At 44.8% G+C, this 25,365-nt stretch overlaps 3 protein-coding genes across 13 annotated transcripts in view; 1 reads left to right on the top strand and 2 right to left on the bottom strand.

The window, feature by feature from the left end:
• Positions 1-2,693, top strand: part of DDHD2 (DDHD domain containing 2) — a 30,044-nt gene extending 27,351 nt beyond the window's left edge. For both annotated transcript variants that reach the window (XR_010409684.1, XM_045879847.3), the window contains one exon: positions 285-2,693. The gene's annotated coding sequence lies outside the window, so the exon portion shown is untranslated. The remainder of the gene's footprint in view (positions 1-284) is intronic.
• Positions 2,694-3,055: 362 nt separating this feature from the next.
• On the bottom strand, positions 3,056-14,902 carry PLPP5 (phospholipid phosphatase 5). 7 transcript variants are annotated; one of them, XR_008506485.2, is made up of 8 exons: positions 8,558-8,691; positions 8,297-8,405; positions 7,727-7,817; positions 7,248-7,311; positions 6,650-6,774; positions 5,818-5,988; positions 3,880-4,134; positions 3,056-3,390 (listed from the first exon to the last, which is right to left on the bottom strand). XR_008506485.2 is itself a non-coding variant. In XM_064585537.1 (7 exons), the coding sequence occupies exons 1-7, from the start codon at positions 14,819-14,821 to the stop codon at positions 3,974-3,976; spliced, it is 774 nt and encodes a 257-aa protein (XP_064441607.1). In that variant the 5' UTR covers positions 14,822-14,902; the 3' UTR covers positions 3,056-3,973. The 7 variants fall into 7 exon arrangements, 6 of the variants coding, with proteins under 6 accessions (XP_064441607.1, XP_045735805.1, XP_045735807.1 ...); XM_064585537.1 differs by lacking the exon at positions 8,558-8,691 and adding an exon at positions 14,769-14,902 and having other exon boundaries at positions 3,056-4,134; XM_045879849.3 differs by having other exon boundaries at positions 3,056-4,134.
• NSD3 (nuclear receptor binding SET domain protein 3) overlaps positions 9,190-25,365 on the bottom strand; it is a 121,004-nt gene continuing 104,828 nt past the window's right edge. The window contains exons 20-24 of one of the 4 annotated variants that reach the window (XM_045879853.3): positions 18,923-19,039; positions 17,280-17,421; positions 16,148-16,254; positions 15,423-15,627; positions 9,190-15,017 (exon numbers count right to left, since the gene is read on the bottom strand). In XM_045879853.3, the coding sequence (XP_045735809.1) occupies positions 14,776-15,017; positions 15,423-15,627; positions 16,148-16,254; positions 17,280-17,421; positions 18,923-19,039 (813 nt within the window). In that variant the 3' untranslated portion in view covers positions 9,190-14,775. The other 3 variants (XR_010409683.1, XM_064585533.1, XM_064585534.1) reach the window with 3 other exon arrangements.

The raw sequence follows: 25,365 nt of genomic DNA, 5'->3' as shown, positions 1-25,365 counted from the left end.
TTTGAAGATTTTATTTCTTTATTGGAGAGATAGAGAGAGCTAGCGAGCACAAGTCGGGGAGAAGGAGAAGCAGACTCCCCACAGAGCAGGGAGCCCGATGCGGGGCTCGATCCCAGGACATCAGGACCGGAGCTGAAGGCAGAGCTTAATAGCTAAGCCACCCAGGCACCCCTCCTCCACCTTTTAGATGTGTAACTAGAAAGTTCTTGCATTAGACTCCAGCATTCTGGCTGGTTGCCTTCCAGTTGTGACTGCATCATGACCTCTGTTCCACTCTTCCCTAGACGGACACTGAAGGATCCTCCCCCAGAAAATGCACCTGCTTGTTGCTGCCGTTTCCCTCTCCTCAGCTGCATCATTTCCTGCATGTTGCCTGCCACTTACTTACCACCGGGGTCTTTGGAAGATAATCTTGTTATCTCGGAAGTGAGTGAAAAAACAAAGGGAAGACCCTATTACTTTTTACCACTGGCTTTATAGAAGCACTTGCCACTCTTCATAGTGGGGGTTGTTTGCATCTTTAATTCCAGATGATAGGTGCCATCCTTTATTGCTTATTACTTGAGATAGTATAAAGTCTGTTTTGAGTTTATTTTGGCTTGGTAGAAATTTTTCTAGGAAATTATTGCTTTAGAAAATGTTCTAGTTTGGAGAAGGCTCCGGAGATTCAGAAGGCATTTTGGGGTACACTCATCTCTCATTGGTGTTCTCTGTATTTGAAGGCTAAGTGGGTGTGAAAAAGATTGTTGGGCACCTTCCTTTGAGCCAGCTTTTCTTTCCTACAAGTCCTGTGTGAGGGACTGAAATGTAGCTTACAGAGAGTATTGTTTACTCTCTACAGCTGACAGTTGATGGCATGGAATCACTGATGCTATTCATTGTTTTCCGAGCTGTTCGAGCTGCTTTCAGAGTTTACAGTGGATAGTTTAGTTCACATTAGGTGCATCTTTATAAAGCAAAGATATTATATATCCTAGACCTGTCCTTTCGTATCATGCTCAAATGGGGAGACTCTCAATGAAATCTGACTTAGTTGATAGTAGCTTCTGTTCTTGAGGGCAAAGTTATAAAGGCTGGCAAACCTGAACTCACACAACCTTGACCGGCTGCTTTGGTTATGAGTAAAATCTTTCAGTAGTACTTTTTTTTTTTTTTTAAGATTTTATTTATTTATTTGAGAGAGAGAGAATGAGAGAGAGCACATGAGAGGGGGAAGGGTCAGAGGGAGAAGCAGACTCCCCGCCGAGCAAGGAGCCCGATGCGGGACTCGATCCCGGGACTCCAGGATCATGACCTGAGCCGAAGGCAGTCGCCTAACCAACTGAGCCACCCAGGCGCCCTCAGTAGTACATTTAAGGTGAAATAGAATTTGTGAGTCAACCACCATATCCACTTGGGTGAAGGCAGTATTGTGTGTCCTCTTTGAAAACATTTTGTAAACACCATTGCCTGCTTAGGTACCCATAATCCAGAAAGCTTATTTAACAGCCCCATGGCACAGGCCGTGTTGGCTGGGCAGGTGGCTTTGGCTGGGGGACAGGCTTCCTATTCTGAAAGAAAAACCTATGCCTGTAGGAGCAGAGGAACAGCCAGTGCGGAGTCCACGTCAGAACGTGCAAAGTGAGGTGTACCTTGAAGATGGGTGCATACAGATTGATTTCTTCCAGGGCATCTGCTCACCACTGCGCTGTATTTTCTTTCTCATTGGTCAGAGTTTGTCACTCACTTTGCAGTTCTCTTTGTGATAGTCCTTTACCCTCCACTCCGATTCCCATAGGCCTCTCTGTTTATAGAGTGGCAGAGGCAGGCAAGCTGTGTTTTGTTTTTATAAAAAATGATTTGTAAATATATCATGGTATCCAGTGCATTGGCATTTAACATTCACTTAAGCCATCCCTTTGACAGCAGTGGTCTCTCTCCCTTTCCAGAGAGAAAAGGAAAGGGAAGGTTAATCACCGTCACCCTAGAGATGGCAGAGGTAAGGCTGGGGTACAGGACCCATGCCTGGCCTTTACTTGTCCATCTGCTTATAGACTAATGCTAAGCCACTAAGAAATGTCAGATATATGGAATACTTTTATATTCTTTACTATATAAATTGAGTTTGAAGTAAGGGTTACTGAGAATTAAGTAGCATTCAATTATATTTTAAAGGGGAAACTTTTGTCAAGTTGTTGTCTTCAAATTTAAATTTATTCTTCATATTAGCAGAATAGATACTATTTAAGAGTAAACCAAAGGACAAGCAAGAATGAGTCCCTGTAACCAAAGATGAACAGCATAACCCTGGACACCTAGATAAACCACTGTTGGTACTAAGAAATGTTTTCTGATGGTGAGGGGCAGGCAACTGTAAAGGAGCTTTATATCTTGTCTCTCCGCCTATGGTATCATGGTTGTATAGTACACAGGATAGTAAGTTTGAGTTAAATTCTTAGTTGTATATTATTTGCACTACTTCAGTTGTATCATGTGCAATCTCTTGACCAAGCCTATTTTTAAACTCTGTAGAGTATCATTTTATACATATTCCCTGTTACAGAATTTGTATTGCTTAGCTCAGCAAGAGATTGTCTGCATGGAAAGATTAATAGCACTGATTAGCTTTCTGATATTTTGCACTTTTTGAAATGTTTGTTTTTTACATGATTCTATTTAAAAGTTTACTAAATACTGAAATAAAACCATATTGACCCAGTTGCCTACTTTTACCTGGTTCGATCCATAATAGAAAAGAATAATACAATAACCATTTTCTTCCCCTTTATGTTATTAAACAAATTAAGAAAATAAAAGTTTGGGGCAAAGAACTATTATTTAAGTTCTTTTCCCTTGACTGGTGTTTTCATTATCATAGGCAGATGTAGTTCAGAATTTAAAGCATGGCAATTACAAAGTCAATATTGAGACTGTTCTTCAATATTTACAGGTAATCAGCCTCCACTACAGCCAGTTAGATCACTTTATGTCAGATGGGGTGGGGAAGCCAGTGTTTTTCTTTGGAAATGTTCCAGCTCTCGAACGGTACTCTACGTACCAAAAACACCCATGTTCACCATTTTTGACTGTCACATTTATTGAAGGAAAAAGATAGATACATTGAAAATATAGAAAGTATGATCGCAAAGAGCAGGGCAGTTGTAGGTCCTATAGCATCAGTTCTGATGATGTCCTGTAATTGTCCCTTATATCCCATTATGAAGAAGAGACAGAAAAAGTTCATTTTGTCCTCCAGAGAACATGTGTAATTTTTCTTTCCTGCCTTAGCCAGTTGCAGAGTTGATGCATTTGGGCAGCTCTTCAGTCACGCATGGAGGGAAAGCAGCTCATGAACACAGTTCAGGAGTGCGGTTTCAATACTAGCAAGTGATGATTTCCACTTCATTTGTCCTTACCATTTGTAAAAAATTGTTTATTTAGTGATTCAATAAATTATGCCCACAGGATTCAAAGTGGACAGCAGTATCTGGCTAGACTCAAGTAAGATACAGGTCTAACGTGGTAAAGAAGCCACAACTGGACATTTTCCTACTTAAGGCTTGATGGAATCGTCACCAGAGAAAGTAAACAGAACCAAATAATTTAGTTGGTCATCTTGGGTTGTAAGATTTTGAGCTATGGAAAATGGAAATTTAACTCTGGGTTCTAGGGGTTCTAGGATATGTAAAGGTTTCTTTGTGAAAGAGCCTTCCAAGAATGACATTTAAATTAAACGTAAAATGCTGTAGATCTTGGGATACCAATCTGGTGGACTACTGGAAGATTTCTTTATCAGAATGTGTGGCACAGAGTTGTGAAAAAGAACCCTGAACCCTGACTCATGACAAATCCATGTGAGCAAAACTGCATAAACATACGGAGACAGAATGAAGTGCTCACCTGTATCTCTTAAGAGTAAAAAGGTCAGACTTTCTTGTCTTGCGCAGTTAAGAGGGGCTGCTTCACCTCATCTCCACGGAGGTAGTTCTAGTTTCTAAATACTAAAATGATAAGGGTCACCAGGCTTCTGTGCCACGGGCAGTGCAAGGCTGTCCTGAAACGGTTTATGGCATTCTGCATCCGTCAGAGGAGGATAATACTGCCTGTAGCAGACATAGGCAAACGTCAGGCCAATCATGGCTCCAACCAGTACATCTAAAAGAGAGGAGATAAGGTCTTTTCTTAATCACTGGACTCTCAAATCATGTTAAAACACCACATGTTACTGGCATACCGATATTGAGGGTTCGATTCCAGATCACTGCCAATAAAGCGAGTATTTCAATAAAGCAAGTCAAATGAATTTTTCGGTTTCCCAGTGCATATAAAAGTTATGCTAACACTATCCTGTAGTCTCTTAAAGTGTACAATAGCACTAGATCTAAAAAAAAGTATATACCTTAATTTAAAAATACTTTATTGCTAAAAAATGCTAACCATCATCTGAGTTTTCGGCAAGTCATAATCACTAATCACAGATCACTATAACAAATATAATGAAAAGGTTTAAAACACTGCAAGAGTTACCAAAGTATGACGGAGACAGGTGAGCAAATGCTGTTGGAAAAATGGTGCCGACAGACCTGCTTACCGTAGGGTTGCTAGAACCTTCCACTGGCAAGAGACACAGCTCTCTGTGAAGTGCAGTACAATGGGGGACGCCTCTATAGAGAACTTGGCCCTCCAGGTTACTCTACTTGTTTGGGTGCAAAAAACCTCAATTTCACATTTATCATATAGTTAAAAGGATTATCATCAGGTTCTTTCCTAAACAAGTTAAAACACATCTTTGGGGGCGCCTGGGTGGCTGAGGTCATGATCCCAGGCTCCAGGGACACCCCCCACATCGGGCTCCTTGCTCAGTGGGGAGCCTGCTTTCTCCCTCTGCCTTTGTGCCTCTCCCCCACTCGTGCCCACTCTCTCTCTCTCAAATAAAGTTTAAAAAAACCCCACATCTTTAAGTAAATATAAGCCTTTTTCCGAGGATACGCTAGATTGAATTTTTTTTTAATTCAACTAGGCAACACAGAGTACATCATTAGTTTCAGAGGTAGAGTTCACTTATTCATCAGTTGCATATAACGCCCAGTGCTCATCACATCACGTGCCCTCTTTAATGCCCATCACCCAATTACCCCATTCCCCCACCCACCTCCCGCTAGAGTGGATTTTTTAAAAATTCAAGATAACAAAGTTTCACTTACTGCTATTAACCCCTTTTTCACCATGTAAAGAGTTCTAGAGAAAGCAAAAAACTGTCCAGGAGTTGCTCTTCTTTGCAAAAAATTAGCTTATTCTTAAAAACAGGGCTCCTAAGGACTTCCGGGCAATACTATCAGCTTTTTTTGAATTACGGGTTTTCCGTGAAGATACTCTGTAATTTGGATGTTTTACTATATCATTCAACTTAAATTTCTTTGGCTTAACTACAATTTTATGTTTTCTTGAATTTTGGTTTCTGAACAAAAATCTCATGAGAACGAGCTTGATTTTTTTTTTTTTACAAACTTGATTTTTATTTTAAGACAGTAAGTAAATTGATCTTTGTAAAAAATTTCTTAGAGAAAAAAATTCTTAGAGAATTTATTCTGAACTTAGGATGCTTCAAAATAATGGAAAAATTGGGACATTTCTCCTTGGTAATCTCTTTAAAAGGAAACTGCTTTCTCACCTTCCACACAGCTATACATACTCTTGGTTCAGAAACCCAGACTATCCCAGACTCATTTGTTTATTCATTTAACAGATACAGTCAGCGTCTCCTCTGTGCCAAATGCTAGGGATACAGTGGCAGGTGAAACATGCAGACTTGCATCGCAGGAACACCTTGCTTATTACCTTGCCAGTGATGCTTATAGTCACAGGTGCGGGACAGCGCGATCACAGATGCGAGGAGGAGAGGTGACAGAAAGGCACAGAACCTCCAAGACTTCCCACGGCCTTGTGGTGTGAAGCAATGTAACTTCCCCGCCAGGTAGAAGGAAGCGAAGGCCAGACCAGCAAATGCAACTAGAAGAGGGAAAACCTGTAAGTCTTACATCTTTTAAAGGAAGCTCCCTCACTCATCTGCAACTAGGTGGCTGGGGGCATGAACATGTTTTATCCTTTTTTGGTACACTTGTGGTGTAGATCATTGACGAGGAGGACACAAAAGGAAAAATGAAGGACTTTACTGTGTGTCCCATAGGTAATAATACCCTTAGGAATAGTGTTTGGAATACTGGCATTAAGACTTTGGGCAGGTTACTTCTTGATGCCTTAGTTTCCTGATGTATAAATAGGAATCATAAAAATAATAGTATCAACCTCTTTAGGCTATTATGGTACCAAAAGAGATAAGAATAAAAAAATGCTTTCCAAAGCACCTGCAATAAAGGTTAGTTAATATTTTTCTAACTAGTACCAGATTGCAGGATCTAGACAAATAATCCAAGACTCATAAAATGTTCAAATCTCATGAAGGTAAACTACTTCCTCTGTCCTTGAATATTTACCCTAATACTTGAGGCTCAGGCTTGTGAAATCTTGGTGTTATTAAAGAAGGAGGGGATTCTCTAGTTTTTAGATACAAGAACAAGAGTAGAGAGATGGCCCCATCCTCATAAGCTTCCTAAGCTGAATTCAGTGACCCCAAAAAGGCACAGATGCTGAGTCCCTGTGGTATTCATACAGGAAGAATGTCCACTAGGGAAGCTCTTGCGGCCCTCATTCACCACGTCCTTCTCCCCTGTGCACGTCAAGTCGGACTGGGCTTGCCCATCGGGGAAGCAGCGGTAGAAGAAGTCTGGGCGTGGCCTGAAAAAATAAACATGGTCTCAACACAGATCACTTAACAACTCCAGAAATTATTTTTTGGTTGTATCAGATACTGTAATCCTGTTCACAGTTGGTCAGATTTAGTGTCCCAGGCAAAATAATGAAACTGGATTAGGATAGTCACCATTAAAAGAAAAACATGATTTCCAAGGTCCACATTTAAAGGAAGGGGGGGCAGTCCAACACACGGTAACTTTTTAGGGCAAAGAGCAAGCCACCCTGCAGCTTCAGGGGGTGTTCAGAGGACACGGACCCCGCTGTGCTGGTCCGTGGGAACCGCTGTTCAGGGCAGCAAAGAGCCCAAGTGTCACCCGCAGGACAGCCGTAGGGAAGGGAGGCCATGTTAGGTGAGAAGAGCAAGGTCAGACTGAGGATAGAGGACAGGGTGCGGTTAACCATCTCCTGCGGACTAGGCCGAGGCAGGCTCCGGGGCGCGGACTCTGGCCACTTACCTGCCCACTATCAGTTTTATTGTGTTGGTAAAGACACCATTCAGAGCCAGGGCAAGGCTGGCAGCTGGAACGCAAAGAAACTTCCTGTTAGTGCTTTCTGCCTAGGAGGACTTGCGCGGTCACGGTGCCATCAAGAGAGCAGCCAGGGTCTTTCTGAGACCGGAACGGGCAGGCTCCAGCCGGAGCGGAGCAGAAAAATCATTCTAGCCTTGAACGTGGTGGAGTACAGAGAGAGCTTCCGTACTAGGCTGGACACTAGGCTGGGGTACAAATCATCCAGCGCATCGTTCACCTCGGAGGTTAACGATGTTCTGAGTGCCACTCTTCTCACGGGTGACAACACGGGTCCAGGGGAGATAGGACGCCTTGAAGAATGCACAACTCAGTGGCCTCCACACGCAGAGGTCACACCTCCAGTGGCCGAGATGACAGCACGGAGGAGCTAGAGACCAGCCCAGCCAGAGAGGGCTCGTTCTTACCCAGGCAGGCTTGTTTGCTGTCGGTCCCACCTGCCTTCTTGAGACATCTGGCCAGGAGGATCAGAGACAGTGGGGACAGAAATGCAATGACCTGAACCAGAAGATGGCAGACGTTAAAAAACCCAAACCCAGGGCCCCGGTGAAACCACGCGGCTAGTGGTTCAAGTAGCGCCTACAGGGAAGAGGGATGGGAGGCGACAGCGGAAGTCACAGGTCAGACCTAACGGGTCCCTGTCAATACGAGCAGCGGCCGTGTCTGCGGGGTAGTTGGGCACAGGGCAGCTCCACCAGCAAACGCCACCGCCATGGGCCGTTACTCTAAGGGCCAGGGTGCCTCAGGCCATCCTAAGGAGCAGAGCTCACGGAACGTGTCTCTGGAGCCCACACTGGCATCTTGCCCCTCTAAATTTGGATTTTAATCGTAAGGAAACAAAATGGCGAGCACCTCATCGAAGGGAGCAAGCAGTCCCCCACAAAGATCACGCCGGAGCCGGAAGGCCCACCTGCGCCCTAGCATCAAGCTCAGTACTAAGTATCAAGGGAGGGAAGGCAGGCTGGTTCTCCACGCACAAACATGGGCTTGGTAGGGAAATACTCGGCTTCCACATACGGATTCCGGTACAGCCACATCTCCTCGGGCTGGATCCGCCTCTGGAAGGGAGGAAGGAGCTCCGTTACCCTGGAGGGGAAACACAAATGCGCAGAGCACGTGCGTTAGCTTCCCGGGCCCGGCGGGGGCTGCCCGGCCGCCCGCCTCCTTCGCGTGGACAGCCCGCCCGCGCGCCGCTGCGGCCGGTCGGTGCGAGAAGGCGCCGGCCGCGGGCCGCTTACAGGAAGGCCGCGAACAGGGCGAGCCGCACGCCCAGCTCGGCGCCCAGGGCCGCCGCCGCCTTCCCCATCCTGCCGTCCGCCGCGGACAGACGCTGCGCTGACGCGGCAGCGGCGGGACGCGGGCCCGCCCCCGGGAGGGCTGTCCCCGGGGGCGGGCCTCGGCGGCTCGGGGCGCGGGCTGGCGGGCGCCGGGGGCACTGCACCCGACGGGCGGGTCGGCGACCCGGGACGCGGGGAAGCGGGAGGCGCGGCTCCGCGCGGCCCGGCTTGCAAGCAGTGCCATTCCAGGGGCCGCCGACCCCGAGCTGGCGCCCGGGATGAAAGTGACGCACATCTCCCCCTCCCGCCCTTCGCTCCACAGCCTCCTACCACACCGAGCGAGCAGCATCCTCCTCCAAGGGCCTTCCCTCTGGGACACCACCACCAAACCCCACGTCTATTTGCGGCTCGGCAGCATTTCCGAGGACCTCGCTGTGCCGCAGGCCTCAGCGGCCGGGGGCGGGGCGGCGGTGGGGGGCACGTCTCGGGTCCTCCAGCCCGACCCCGGTGCCCTCCCTCCCATCAGGGCCTCTAGCCCAGCAGTTGCGGCCAGAAACTACAGGCAATGAACAAGCCCACAGTTTAATTTGGAACATACAGGACAATTTATTGAAGTCAATCTCAAGCAAAATCTGAAGTCAGTGGAATGTCATTAAGAACCTTTCCAAATTAATCCTCACGGAAGCAAAAAACACATTTGAATCCCAAAGTATTTGTAAAATAAAAAAAGGCAACATCTCAGTAAATATAATGTACAAAAATTTATGTTCCTACCAGCACACACAGTAGTAAGAAGCTTAAAATTACAGGCAATCCTAAATACACTATAACTAGTCAACAGTAAGCTATCTATATACAGGTTAACCAAGCTTTACACGTTTCACACTATGCAGTAAAACATAGGCCAATCAACAAAATCCCCAAAATATCATATATCTTGAAGTCTATGTGGCAAACATCAAGTCATTATACAGTAATGCCCTAGTGGAACACCCCCCAGGGAAAATGAACACTAATCCCTTAGTGTCAAGAGCTTCTAGCCAAGTCACAGAAACTCAAAAGAGATTGACTTTCGTGAATATTGATGCTTTGTTATTAAAGACTCAAGTCTCGAGTGATTTAGGCAAAATAACATTTCACAGGATCTACAAAGTTTATTACAGATAAACAAAGTACAGAAATAACCAATCTACAAAGGTCATTATCATAGATAAAGATCACAAGAAAAAGAAAACAATCTGTAGGTATCTGTGTTTGTTGTGCAATATCACAAGTGGTTACAAATGAATTTCTCGTATCAATTCCAATTGTGCACACACCCTTGTATAGAAAAAGGATCTTATTAGCCGGCTGTAATCATCATTTAGCATCTTGGTCATCGGAGGCAATGTGATTTTCTTTTTAACAGAGGGTATGTGACAGCACAAATGAGATAAAAGAGCAATATTAATGACAACAGAGGAGAAAAGGAAATTGTATCCAGTCCACTCCTAACCTGACAAGAATACCTCATACATGCCTCGGCCTGGTGATCTGAGGGACACCGCGCCTCGTGCGCACGTCGCAGGTCTGTGGCCGGCACCCGAGGGGGCTCGCTTGCCAATTCGCAGGTGCGGAAGGTCACATAAGAAAACTAAGGGCCGAATAAATGACTTTGGCAACTGTTCATCTTTTCCCTTTTTCTTACGCATAACTGACTTTCACAGGCTACAGAAGGGCAGGCCGCTCCCCGCCCGCCCCCCCCCATCCGAACTTGTCACTTAAGCAGGGGACTGACGGAGAAAAGAACGGAAATGGTTTTTGAAACACAGATTACACCCTGCGTTTCAGGAGTGTAATGTACGTGCACATTTTTGTTTTTTTCCCTACACAGGCATATATATTAAAAGGAAAGAAGAGGTGCATGGGGATAGGGTTGACATAATGACAAAATAAAGAACACACGTGGGAAATACTCATAAAAAGGCTGCTGGTATTTCATGCAAGAGTCTCTTCCCGAACGTGTACATGAAATCTGAGCTATCTGCTGTGGACACTCTCTCCCATTAGCAGAACTTTGCCTTTAATCCAAGTTGAAGAGGACAAGAGACTAGATTGTTTTCAAAACAGTATACAAAACAATGCTTTCTACTTCATAAGTTTAAAAGTAACTGTAAAATAAGGGGAATCTGAAGAGTTTCAAGTACTTAAAAAACCTGAATTCAATGAGGCAGAGGTCTCAGTGTTAAAGTGACTACTTCGTACCTGTGGTAAACATCACTCCCCCTCCCTCACCCTGTTCTAAACCCCTTTTCTCCCTGTACCCCGCCCCGGGGAAAAGTTGGTAGATTTCAGTATATACACATTTCCAACTTTTCAGTCTTCTTTAATACATGGCAAAACCATCTAATCGGATCTGTTCCCCAGCTTAGCTGAAAATGGAGGCGGGTTCTACTCTTGGTTTACAGATAACCGGGGACCAAGTGTAAGTGGTCCGAGGCCAACGGAAATCGTTCCAAATGATCACTTTGTGTCTGCAGCAACTTGGCCAACTTGGGAAGTCGAGTCTGCGCTGCCAGAGGTACCTCCCCGGTGAGCTTCCCAAGCCCTAAGGGCTGCGGCCACCTGTTTTCTTATCCGGTTGGGAGCCGGCAGCGCCCTGACTTCAAGGTGAATGCTGAAGGACCCTGGGCGGGGGGGGGGGGGGGGGGGGGGGGCGGCGGCGTCCAGAGACCAGGCTCTGTAGGCTGCTCTCTGCCGTCCAGACTGCATCGCTCGCCCTCGCCCTCGCCCTCGCCCTGGCCCTGGCCCTGGCCCTGACTGGAACCCAAACCGTGCGATGAGGCCGAAAGGAAACTACTTCATGAACCGGGAGAGAAACCTGTCCAACAGCCTGCCCACTCTGAGAGTCCTCTACATGATTATCTCAGAATTCCAAAACATTATTTACAAGCATGTTTCCAAGTATTATGTGGAAATGGCAGAAGGGAGCTGGGAGCGGCCACCCCCCTATTATTATCATTTAGTTTTTACATTTGTTCCTGACTTGAACACACAGAGAGCTCCCAGTTTCAGTGATTCTAAAAGTCGGCCTATTCTATAGCTTAGGCCAGATCATTTTTAAGAATTAAGGTAGAGTAGGAACTTGTTAAAATAAAAATGAAAATAAACCCCACCTCCCTCCTGACTCTAGCCCTGATTAGCTATTAAAGAAGTGAATCCCTCCGGGCGGGCCGGCCTTCCAGGAATGAGGGGCCGCCAGCCCCCGCCTGCGCCGCGCATGCCCGGAAGGCCGCCCGGGATTTCCTCTGTAGTTGTTACCCATCTGATTTCTGAAGCTTTATGCCGATTATCAAAAATTTTACATTCGCTTCTTCTTCCAAAGAATTAACATGAGGCTAAAAAAAGAACCCACCATTATCCCATGATGCTTTAAGTTACTTCATTTTGGGACAAGAATAAACCCCAACCATTTTTGCTCTGACCATGCAGATTTACAAGCTCACAAATAGCAACCACAGACGAAGAGCGAGCCACACGTCCTCTGACCGTCTGGCTGGTGAAGCGCGGGCAAGCGCAGTGCGTGCGCGCAATGCACGCAGGAAGCACGGCCCTCTCCCCTTCTGCTGCCACAGCCTGCACCGAGCAGGTGGGCAGTGACAGCCCGGAGCTGTGAGGAGAGCGCCCTGGCCCTGGCGGGGCTCAAGCCACTTCCGGACCATTAAAGAGCACTCCTGGACGAAGACTCCAGAGCTACGGTTAGCTATTTTGTTTTCACCCTGATTTCTGCAATGGCAGAACGATCCTATTAGGTACCCCCAACCCCCCAAAAAGATTAAAAAATCTCAGCAGAGCTGTTGTAACACCAACAAAATGTGACACGATGAAGAAGCTGCATAAAAACACTGAAACCTAAGGTGTCTGTAGGTACACAGCACGTACCCGGCTTACCATATAAAAGTCACCAGGTGTTAAACAGCACTAAGTCCAAAACAAAGCAAGGAGGTTAAGATTTCATGTGGGATACGGTTTCAGCGAGAGAGTTACATTTTGCATGTTAAAGGAAATCCTTCATGTTAGGAAGTTTAAAAAAAGCAACCATTTATCTCATATATATATACACACACATATATATATATAAAATAAAGTTTTAGTATGGTAAAACCTAGATTTTCTTAAATTATTTTTAAAAGGACATCCAGCTATCTAACTGCTCAAGAACAAAGTTTAGTGTCCCGGCGCGCCGTGCTGCACGTCACCGGCAGCGATCTGATTCGGTAACATGCACAGCATTTTCCATCTTGCTGTTTCTCCTGGGATCATATCCAATCAAGAGAATTCCTGGAGGCTCAATAAGTTACCTCAGAATTAATTGCTGGAATCAGGCAAATGGCAGTTTAGGAGCTTAAGTAAAGGAATTGTAGTGTGATTTTTTTTGTTTTATGTTTTTTTACAAGAGAAAATCCAGTTCAATTGCACATTTACATTAAAAAAAGAGAGAGAGAGAGAGAGGCACAAAAGAGCTTTTTTTTTTTTTTTTCCAGAGAAGAACTCTAAATTGATAAGAAAAAAGGAACACACATAACACAACGGAAGGAATGTGGCCGAGCATCTACCCTCCCTCCCTTCATAAGGTTCCTAGGTATTTCTTGAGGGAAAATAAATGCCACCAGGTACCAGCAATTGTAAGCAGTCAAAATTCACAGAGAAAGTTAACGTTCATTCAAGCTAGCCCTAGACTTCTACTTAGTACAGTGTGACAACAATGTCTGACATTACTATTTACTTCATACAAGGAATACTGGAATATACATATTCCGAAGCATTAAATGCAAGTGAATTTTGTGGGCAGACATCTTGATACACTTGCATCTATGAGATCCAAGCGTCCCAACCATTTTTGCTAATAACACTGCTTTCTTGGGAGCTTCCCTAAGTGCTTCCTAAAATGAAGTGTGTTTGTGTGGCTCTTACATACCCTGTAGAAGCGCTTCCCCTTCCTCGGTGGGGGTGATTTTAATTAGTAGAGAATACTAAATAGAAATTGTTTACATATAACAGGGGGATACCCCTACCCCTTCCACGCCCCCCAAAGAAGAACTAAACCAAAAAGACCTACTCAGATACAACTCTGATTCACCTGTGACATTTTCACCAGGAAACTCGGCTGGGCGGGGGTGGGGGGGTGGGGGTGGGGGGTGGGAATGTTTGATTCGGAGAGGGAAGCAGAGACAGGGAAGGAAATGGCCATAACGCCCTCCAGGTCAGACTAGGGTAGGGGCCCCGTTACACTGCGCAGAGGACGGTGCCTGAATGATCCAACTCCGGCTCTGGGCCTTTCATCTCCCTTTAGCTGCCTTTGTCCACGTGTCAGAACAACAGGGACGACCATTCTAACTCTGCATTCACATCCACATAAACACGCCTCATCAGAAATGTCCACTGTCAATGGAGAACATTTCAAACTCAGTGAGGGCACCCATTTCTGTTTTTCTCCAAAACCAAAAACCACATTATATACCTTTCTAAGCAAAGGTATCACATCATAAAGCCCAGCTAGGTTCAGACCACAGAGGTAAAATCCGCTGAGGCATCTTGTTTTCAAGAGGCCAGATTCAATACTCCCACGGAGCCCTTCTCTAAGACTATGAAAGTGTTTGGAAGGCAAAGAGAAGTGAGCCTACCTACTGCTCAGCAAAGAGGTATATAAAGATCACCAGAACCTTTTCTAGAGGGCCTGCTCCAACTGCTACTTCAAACACACACGCACACGTACACTGAATAGACTATCTGAACTACACTTCTCCAAAGTTTTAAAAAATGAAAATAAATAAAGGAATCAGGGCTACTTTTGCTTTTTACACCCAAGGAACACATCCTAGACTTTAAATGTATCTCATTAACAAAATTTCTTTTTCTCTTCGTTATTTTAAAAGCGAAGACATCTCTTTTTCCCGCTGCAAGGGCATGGAAGCATGATAAAAGGCAAGAGAAGACCAAGGGACTTTGGCCCGCCACAAAAGAATCCCCAACCCAACAAAACAGAAAAACAGACACGGCCAACCGCTTCTGCCCGCACGCATTGGCCCTGGTCGGCGCGGCGGCAGCTTTCTCCCACTAACGTGCCATCGAGTCACTTGTTTCTTTTCCTTTTTTTCATCTCAATAACAAAAAGAAAAAAAGAAGAAATCACCACCCATTTATTCTTTCAGTTCTTCTCCGTGATCTTGTGATGCCAGTTTGCATTTGATCTTGCTCCAGGATTCTGGCGACACAGGAGACTCGGGGTCGTGCTCCGAGCAGCAGAGCCGGCCTTCCAGAGCAGAGGGGACCAGCGCGCCCGCCTCATGCTCTCTACAAAATGAGCGTGGGCAGAACTCGCAGAAGGAGACGGCCGCACCGCTGCACTCCTCGCACTGATGCCACGGGCACTCCCACTTTCCTGCGGAGGGGTGGGCACAGGGAAAAGAGCCCCGTTAGTGGCCGTCGTGATTACCCACGAAGAAGCCGGGCTCGCACCATCTGCTCTGACTGGAGACCGAATTCAGCTGACTACGACTCGGCATCTCGGCCACACTCACGTCTCAGTGGACGACTGAGCGTGGGTGTGCGCTCCGTCCCAAACTCAACGCCACGGGGGCCGACGGCTCGCCCACGGCAATAAGGAGCAAGAAACCGATCCTCCTGGCCCGCACCTATCCCATATTTGCAGACAGATTTCTCACTAGCATACTTTCGGTTCAACATTATCCATTCCATGGCTCCACTAAGGGGAGTGAAGTACATTCTAGGTGACACATCGTTGGCAGTCGCAAGTCAGGGAAAGGGTCCTGAAAGGCTCGCTTACCATATGGTGGCTGAGTCAGGTTAAGGCATAAGAGGTGGTATGCTTTGGGACAGTCTTTTTTGTCACACATGACCAGCTCTCCACCATCTCCACATTGAAAACAGTAGTCTTCATGCATCTGCTTTGGTTCTGCTTTGATTTTTCGCCTCTTCTGCTTTAACTTAGCATTTTTGGCCTTTTCTTCGGCTGTTGACGCACACGTCGACTGGCGGGGAGAAGGATGAACACAGCGCGTGAGGCTCTACATAGAAAGGGAGCTCCCATAACCTCAGGCTCATCTGAGTTCCCTTGAACTCTTTTGTTCAATTACCTAAAAACCAGCAGGAGGACTTATCCCATAACAGTACTAAAATAAAAATAAGGCTTCATTTTCTCTGACTTTTGAATACGGTGCTTTGTGTTTTAAATTGCAAGGATCCTGAGATGTAATTCATGTACCAAAGCACTCAGTGGTTTTTGGCATAGTGTGAATTTTAAAAAAGTTTTTGAAAAGGATGTTGATAACTAGATTTAATCAGAAATGCAAACACCTCTTCAGAACCTGACAGATCTTACTGAGAGCTGCTTCACTGGAAAGTCAGAGAGTCTACACTCCGGTTAAGGCGACAGCTGTGGACTAAACCGGGGACCCACTCGCCAGCCCTTTCCTGAGATGGTCACAGACTTCAACAGCCTCATTGCTGACTTGCCGCCGGCCTGGGGCGCTCGCTCCCCGTGCAACTGACCTTGGGCCGCACGCCCAGGAAGCCGCTGCAGTTCTCTGCGCCGCAGTGGCACTCGGTTCTGCCGTTGCCCAGACAGTCCAGGTTGTAATTAAACGTTAACTCCATCCCTAAAGCGAGAGAAAGAATTACTCATCCTCAAGTCTCGGGGAACAGACATGCTGTCACACACACACTCTCATAAGGAAAAGAGAGACTTAATTCTGACCTGAAGGCTTTTCCCTCAGCCGTGCTCTGCACTGAAGAGTGACAGGGGAAAAACAACAGAGGGAAACATCCCCACCCACCAAGGATTACAGCAAAAACAGTCTATAAAAGCCGTCATATCCTTCTCATTGAAGTGCTCAAAAACAATGTAAGAGACGAAGAATCTGAAATCTGTGCTCGAGAGAAATGGGCTCTGGCTTAGCTTGCTTTTCTCAAGCTAATTTACAAGAATTTCTGAATGAACAGAGTGGCGGCCACACTATCTCCGGCGACTAACGCTTTAGCGCATGCTCGGAACGGAGTTCACAGTGCGGATTTACTATTTACACCAAAGACCCAGGGATTCGGACTGGGAGGTCCAAGCTTGCTGCTGGCTGGTCCTGAACAGAGTTCCGGGAATGCAGTTTCTCTTTTAGCTACAGCTCTTCTCTTCTCAGCCAGTTCCCTAAAACCTGGCAGAGAAGAAACTAAGTGTTGCTGGTAAGATGCTGGATGGCTGAGGAGACATGGAAGCAATAACGGCCTTCGAGAGCTTTTCGTGTCTAATTTGAAACAGACTGACCTTTCAACTAAAAAACAAACAAACAAACCCCCCCACACACAAACCAAGAAACCAGCTGATGCTAACACAGTATGTTCATACTTTAAAGAAGAAAACAAAAGCTTAAACATCTGGCTATACTGGGCAGACAGGATTCATTGGGAGGAGTCCTTCAGGAGGGTCGCGGACACACAGGATTCTGTAACATCCTCTCGGACAGAAAGGCTCTTGCTAAACTCCCTTTTGCAGGACATGGATTTTCACTTCTTAGTGGCAGATAACAGTTTCAAATATAATCCTATCTTACTTGAATAAATACTTGAGCATCAAACCTTGAAGGATGTCCTGCCCAGAGAGAGGGGCACAGGGAGCAAGTAGCTTTTTTACCTGCAGGAATATCACAAAGAGCAAAAAGTCCAACTCGAACATCTCCATTCACCGTCCACTTTTGTGTTTCACAGTTTGGATTACAACTGTGGTTCATAAAGCGAGAATAATTTCCTTTGGGGCCAGCATCAATTATACGGTCCTTCAGAAAGAAAAGAAATGAAAGGTACCTCTGACATAAAACGAAGTACAAGCCTCTCTCAGAAACCTCCAACTCGGTCAAGAGCCACAGGAAGCAGCGTTTTGCTACCAGCCGAAGTCTGGCAGCTGACAACTCCCACAACACATGCTCTCCGGGCTGGTGACCAAGTTCTCTAGCTGATGAGTTTCAAGTCAAAGCCATTAAGATAAAGTGGAATTTATCTTAAAGTTGTTTAAACTTTGTTTCTAGACACAGACCATAGTAAAATGCACTTAGAAGATGACCCGGCCACAGGGGTGCCAGAGCGCAGAGCTCAGCCAGCCGCGTGGCGTGGGAGCCATGGGACTTGCTGTCAGCCCTCCCTTCCTGCTCTGAACAAGCAGCGAAACCAGTCTGGGGGTAAATGGACAAGAGAGTAGGCCATAAAGAGGGACGGAGGAAATATGGAAGCCTTTCCTCTGAATGAAGATTTGGACGTCTGATCGACGGAAGGGCTATCATGTGGGACATACTCTTCAGTGGTTACCTGTTCCTTCTATTTTACTTACACTGACGTTCAGAACACAGTAAAAAGCTCAACATTCTGAATTCGAACTCTGATCATCCGGATGAGCTCTGGAGGACGGAGCCTCCCATGTGTAATCAAGATGGCTGGAGGGGCCCCGACAGTGAGGAGCGGACTTAAAGGGCTACTCAGGCATCAGAAATAAATGGCATTTTAGGTTTATGAAATTTCTGTTCATGGAAGTTGTAAAACTGTCAAACAATGACATATCAGTTAAAATAAACTTCTTGTAAGTGATTTCTAGTTCTTACTTTTAATGATATTCTAACTCAGTTTCAGGGAGAGCCTGGAACACAGGAAACACGGGTACTAGTCTTAGCCCTTCACTCGACTGTGACAAGATATCCAACAGATCGCTTGTCAGGGCTGGACCTCAGTTTCTCATCCTCTGCAAATCAGAGGACTGCTGAAGAAATTGCACAAGATAACGGATGTCCCGAACGTGTGGCAAATGGGACTTATGAGCATACGGGTTAATCTAGCAGCTTTATGATCATTTCGCTTATGATGGCATCCATTTGTCCTACCTCAGACATGAAGTTTCAGTACACAGAACAATTTAGAGTTAGAATTTTTGCTAAATCAGAACTTTAATGGGGCTTTAGAACTTAGCATGACAGAGCTGATGGTCTCGGTCAGTGATGGAGAAACTGAGGGCCAGGTCCTTCAGTGACTAAGAAGAGCTGGGACGAAAAGCCCCATATGTCCGCCCTGGTCCTGGTCATCTGTCCACTCACATGCCATGTGCAAGGCTTCAATAATCAGCCTTTGTGTAGCCTGCTATAATTAGCACATTATGGGAGCTAGCATACTGGCTACTGTAAAGCGTTCATTCTCCTGAAAAAAAAAATCAAATTAGAGGAAACGGAGTTCAATCTAAGACCATGAAACAAAGACCCCAAATCCTTTTTTCTTACAAAAAAAAAGCAATTTTACCTTGGTAACAGTTAACATATAAAAATTAGTTACACTGTTCTCGTGGGCTCTCTTGATTCGCAATCTGCATTCTTCTTCATCAATTAATTCGCCAACATATTCATTTACAAATTCGCCCTGCAGAGAAGCATGCACTATGTAAATGTAAGACCAATGTACGTCTCTTTGAGAGCATTCTTTAACACCACATGTATAATCCAAGAGAATTAACCAAAAAGAATTCTGGAAATCTAACGCTAGAAACAACAGTAGTTGTCATTCCCTGGCATGCAGGGGGCACTAATTTTCTCATAGCCGCGTCTCAAAAGGTGATAACCCGTCTTTCCTTGCTGACAATATGATTTATGACACTATGTCCAAGGAACATAATGATGGGAGCCTGAGATAAGGCTAACTCAAGTCTTTGAGGCTGTATTATAACAGACTTTTACTAAGTGTGCAGAGTTAGGGTTAATGCCCATTGAAGATCTGAATCGGAAACAAATGAATTCTTTTTTTAAAAAAACTTTTTATTTTGGAGTAATTCTAGATATTCACAGGGAGTCGCAAAAATAGCGCAGAGAGGATCCATGCGCCCATCAGCTGGTATTCCCCGCCCGCAACATCTTACAGAGCTACAGGACTGTATTAAAACTAGAGAGCTGACCTTGGTACAATCTACAAATCTTATTCACATTGCACCAACTTTACATGCACTGCGTGTCTGTGTGTGTGTGTGTGTTAGTCCTATGGAATTTGGTCAGGCATAGAATCATGTCACCATCACCACAACCGAGATACAGAACCGTTCCATCACCACACAGACCGCTTGTACAGTCCTTTCTAATTACACTGTCCTCCTTCCCTCCTCCACCCCATCCCATCCTTAATCTGTTCTCCATCGCTGTCATTTGGAGGATGTTCTATAAATGAAATCATACAGTATGTAATCTTTTGAGGTTGGCAATTAAAAAACCCCTCAGTCTTAATTCTCTTGAGACCTGTCCCATTTTTTATGTCAGTAGCTCAGCCTGTTTTCTCCCACTGAGTACTCTTTCACACTATGGACGTACTGCGGTTGAACGGTTCACTCTCCTGAGGAATGTTTGAATTATTTTCATATTTTGGCTATTACAAATAAAGCTGTTGTGAACATTCTGGCAAAAGTTTTTGTGCAGACATAGGTTTTCATTTCTCTGGGAGAAGTGGCCAGGAGTGCAGCTGGTTGGGTCAAATGGTGAGTTTGTATTTAATTTTTTAAGAAACTATTTTCCGGAGTGTATGCACCATTTCACATTCCCATCATACTTTCCCACTGTAGGAGAGACCCAGTTTCTCCACATCCTTTCCAGCATCTGGTACTGCCGACTACTTTTCGTTTTGCTATTCTCACAGGTGTGCAGGGATTAGCTTCTTTTATTACTTTTTAAAGATTTTACTTATTTGAGAGAGAGAGCACAAGCAGGGGGAGGGGCAGAGGGAGAGGGAGAAGCAGGCTCCCCGCTGAGCAGGGAGGCCGACACAGGGCTTAATCCCAGGACCCCCGGATCAGGACCTGAGCAGAAACAAAGAGACAGACACTTAACTGATTATGCCACCCAGGCGCCCCATGATTAGCTTCTTTTAAAATAAGGTAAATACTATACATTCAACATCTTGTGTTTATAAATTCATAGTCATTAACCCTTTCACCTCGAAAGCATGGCTGATTCAATCCAGGACAAGAGCATTACCTACAGAACTTTTCGGTCTTAAGAAAAAGAAATGTCTTGGGACACAAAAAATGTATTTGCTTATTGTTGCACCAGGCTTGTTCTTCTTCCCACCCCCGACCTCCTCCCCCATACAAATTTTCACTAGCCCTTCTCACGGTTCTTAGAATCACAGAACTGATAGTAAATATCAGTAATCTAAAGAGAAGTACCATATTTTCTGATTTTGGCAAATCATTAAGAACATAAGCCAACGTTCTTACAAATATTTAATCTTTCTCTATTGATAAAAACAAAATATTGTCAGTTCTGTAATATAGAGAAAAAAGTTAATGGGTCAAATTGGAAGGAACCAACCTAATGACCCACGCATGTCTCTTCCCTTGGTGGTCTGCTGTTAGTGGGGTCAGTGAGGCTCTGAGTCAGCCTCAAGGAGCTACATACTTGTTTCCACTGGGGAGTGGTCACCCCAAAAGCTGACCTCTGGCTTTTTTCTCCCTCCCATTTTCACTGACTGTTAACCTATGACAAAGAATTAGGTTAGAAAAAGAAATGTACAAATACAAAAAAAGAAGAAAAAGAAATATACTACACTGATAACTGTAACACTATAACAGAACAGTTTATTTTCTCTACCTTTCCCTTCCAGTTCTTTCTCGCAAAGGACGGAGGAGGGTCTGCACATTTGTGTGCCACGCTCAGTCACCTTACCGGGCTTTCCCTCCATCCAGCTGGGGCTGTGTCACAGCTGATGAACAATTCGCACCATCACGTGGGACCACTGCCCTCACAGGTCGGTTTCCTCGCCACCCCGTGTTACTAATTTAATGGCAGGTTTTCTTTAACTGAAACCCATAGAGCAGAACTTCAACCAAGTCGGCTATACATCATCTTTTCCATGTATTAGGATTCAAGGTAAGATTTCATTTAAAGAAATGGTTCTGTGGCTGTCAAAGCTTCAGTATCATGTATTATGGTTTTATGAAAATGAATGAATACAGGAAAGTTAAAGTGCTGATATCAAACAGGAAGAGTGCAAGTCTTAAAATTTGATACCACTGTAAATAAATATTCCTAGCTATTTTGTAAGAGAAATATTTCAGATGTCCCGAGGGACAAACCTTAGCTTCAAAGAGTTGCTTACTGGGGCACCTGGGTGGCTCAGTCGGTTAAGCATCTGCCTTTGGCTCAGGTCATGATCTCAGGGTCCTGGGAATTGAGCCCCAGCAGGGAGCCTGCTTCTCCCTCTCCCATTGCCCCTCCCCCCTATGTGTGCACGTGCTCTCTCTCTCTCTCTCTCTCTCTCCCCCCCCTCAAATAAATAAATAAAATCTTAAAAAAACAAAAACCAAAAAACGAAAGAGTTGCTTACTGGACTTAAAACCATTAACTGTGGGGCACCTGGCTGGCTCAGTTGGTAGAACATGGGACTTTTGATCTTGAGGTTGTTGAGTTCAAGCCCCACATTGAGTGAAGAGATTACTTAAAAAAAAAAATAAAATCTTAAAAAAAGACATGGGAACCCAAAGACACCCATTAACTGTGAATTCAATTGTGAACAAAAATAACCAAATAAAGAGCTTTAAAAATGCTAGAAATCTGTCCTTAAAGACTATGGCAAAAAGGTAGGGTGTAATTCAGCATTTAATATATATTTATTTAATTTCTGAGAAAGAAATCACCTTGTAACAGGAAGTCCCTTTTTTGGCTCTGGCACACATTTTCAGGAATCTGTTATGTGTGGAAAGAAGAGGACTGGCTGTGTACAATCAGTTTCATCTTTGGCTTCTGTCCCCTCAATGCACCAAAAGTCTTTTCCATGTTGCTACTCAGTCTTTTATGATTTTGCTTTTCAGGAATTTATACTTCCAGCTATTTTGTAAAAGACCAACGGTCTTACATTAGCAATCCCTCAAGAGCTAACAGGCAGAATAATCCTGGCTATATTTTCTCTTGATTATATTAATTTAATAAATTAGAATACATTTTAAAATAAATGCAATTACTGCATAAATTTCAGGATAACCCCTAAACCTCCCCTGAAGTCACAGGCAAAAATTTGTATTATGATATGCATGGCATTAAAGTAACATCAAAAATTTTGCATTCTAGGGGCACCTAGCTGGCTCAGTTGGAGGAGTGTGCTCCTCTTGATCTCAGGGTCCTGAGTTCGAGCCCCATGTTGATGTAGAGATTAAAAAAAATAAACTTAAAAAATTTTTTTGCATTCTATAATGACTTTTTTTTTGTTTTACTTTTTTAAGTAGGCTCCACGCTGAACTCAGGACCCTGGGATCAAGACCTGAGCTGAGCCAAGAGTCGGACACTTAACCAACTGAGCCACCCAGGCGCCCCACTTACAATGACATTTAAATGCTGAGGGCCTTTGGCCAAGAGACCCAATGCATATATCTAATCCATCAGCGAATCCTGTTGGCTCTGCCTTCAAAATGTCAGCAATCCACCCACTTCTCTCCTGTTCTGCGATAACCCTAGCAGTCCACACCACCATCATCTCTCTCCTGGATGATAATGATCTCCTTTTTGCTACTCCTTCAGCCCGTGACCATAAATACCCCAGACTACAGCCAGAGTTTTCTTCTGAACCCCAAGGGTGGCACACAGGTACTTAAGGTGGCCCCCAAGATGCCTGTCCCCTAAGGCTTATACCATGGTGTGATCCTCTGTCCTTGAGTGAGCGGGATCTGTGACATAAGTCTAACCAATAGACAATGGTGAAGGTGACAGGATGTATGTGATTATATGAGTTTGTTACATCAAGACTTTAGGATCCATCTTGCTGGAGTGGAGTGTCTCTCCCCCTTGTTGGCTGTGAGGAAGCAAACAGCCATGTTGGGGAACCCTATTTGGCAAGGAATCGGGGGCAGCCTCTAGAAGCTAATAGCAGCAGAACAACGAGAACAACAACAACCCGAGACAAAAAAACAGCTGAAGCTCTCAGACCTACAGCTTCAAAGAGCAGAATTCTGCCAATAGCCATGCAAGCAGGAAAATGGATCCTTCTCCAGCTGAGGCACAATAATGAGAATCCAGTCCTGGGCAGCATCTTGAATGAAACCTTGTGAGACCCTAAGTAGAGGACCCAGCCAAGCACTGCCTGACTCCTGAGCCCTAGAAACTGTGAGAAAATAAAATGTGTGTTACATTATAAGTTCCCAAGTTTGCAATATTATTGTTATGCAGCAATAGAGAATGAGCACATCAGCTCAGATCAAGTCACTTCCCACTAAAATCTTCCAGAAGCCTCCCTCCTGTGGCCTCTAAGGCACATAAGATGTAGCCCCAGGCCACCCTCCCTCACATCTCCTACCTACCAACCGCCCCTCTCCTCCTCCTCCAGGTGCACTGGCTCTCCTGCTGTTTCTGGAGCATGCTAAGGCCTCTGTCCTTGCTTTTTCTTCAGTTTGAAATGCTCTTCTCCCTTATGTGCCTGCAAGGCTTTCTCCCTCATGTTCATGTCAAATGTCACCTCCTCAGCCCTCCTTAACCAAGCAGTTTGAAATAACCATCCTGTCACCAGCCATCCCCTTTGACTGCGTTATTTTTCTTTGCAGCATTTTAGTGGTACTCAACATTATATATCTATTTATTACCTGTCTCTAGCAGACCTACAAAGGTGTCTTGTTCACTACTGTTTTTCCAAATGCCCAGAGGAGTACCTGGCACACAGAAGTAGCTTCACAAACACGTGCTTAATGAGTGAGTTTCACCCCAAGCAATCTAACCTATAGAAATTGGTGCCTAAAGGGGCACCTGGGTGGCTCAGTCGGTTAAGCATCTGCCTTCGGCTCAGGTCATGATCTTGGGGTCCTGGGATTGGGCTCTCTGCTCATTGGGGAGTCCGCTTCTCCCTCTCCCTCTGCTTTTCCCTCTTTCCCTGCCCCTCCCCCCACTCATACTTGCTCTCTCTCTCTCAAATAAGTAAATAAAATCTTTAAAAAAAACCTGGGTGCATGAAGATAGATGATCAAGAATGTTCTTTATAGAATGAAATATATATATAAATTTATTAGAAAATAGGTGAAATAAGTTATGGTACATTTTACTATGGAATACAATGGGACTGTTGCAAAGAATGAGGAGAAATCTGTATGTATTGTCATTAAGGTGTATTTATGATATATGAAGTGGGATAAAATAATATGTATCATATTTATGTTTTAAAAAACCCTGTAAGTATAGAATATCGGAATATGTATTTGTATATGTTTACATTTATAACTGTGTAGAAAAAGTTATAAAAGGCTACATGACAGCCTCTTAACAATGATCATCTCTGGTGAGGAGATGAAAGGGATGAAGGAATTTCATTCTTTATTATCTTTTTTGTGTTTTTGATTCTCTTTCCTACATTATATGGTGCTTTTTAATTACAGATGTGATTTTTTTTTTTTTTACAGGTACAAAAATGTCAAGAGTAACCCAAAATGCCCACCAGACCTACCTTCTCTCAGTGGAAGCCTCTCTGTGTTCTCTCTCCATGGGGACTAGGCAAGCAGGGGGTGGTGGTGGGGGGAGGGTTGGGGGAGGTGGGCTGGGGGCCTGGTTTTAAAACGCACACTGTTCAGGCCTGTCCCAGGTATTTCAGTAAGACCCTTTGGTAAGGATCCCAGGAGATCCCCAGGATCTCTGAAGTTTGACAGCCACTGTTTGAAAAGTAGGATTTGCTGGGGATTTTCATTTTTGAGTTATTTGCATTTAAAAATTTTTCTGCAAAGAGACTGCTTTGAA

The sequence above is a fragment of the Mirounga angustirostris genome, unplaced genomic scaffold (genome assembly GCF_029215605.1).
Source record: "Mirounga angustirostris isolate CCGP_5_RB_7025 unplaced genomic scaffold, mMirAng1.0.hap1 SCAF_2, whole genome shotgun sequence".
NCBI lineage: Eukaryota > Metazoa > Chordata > Mammalia > Carnivora > Phocidae > Mirounga > Mirounga angustirostris.
The sequence above is the reverse complement of the archived record's forward strand: the minus strand, read 5'-3'. Positions and strand labels throughout refer to the sequence as shown.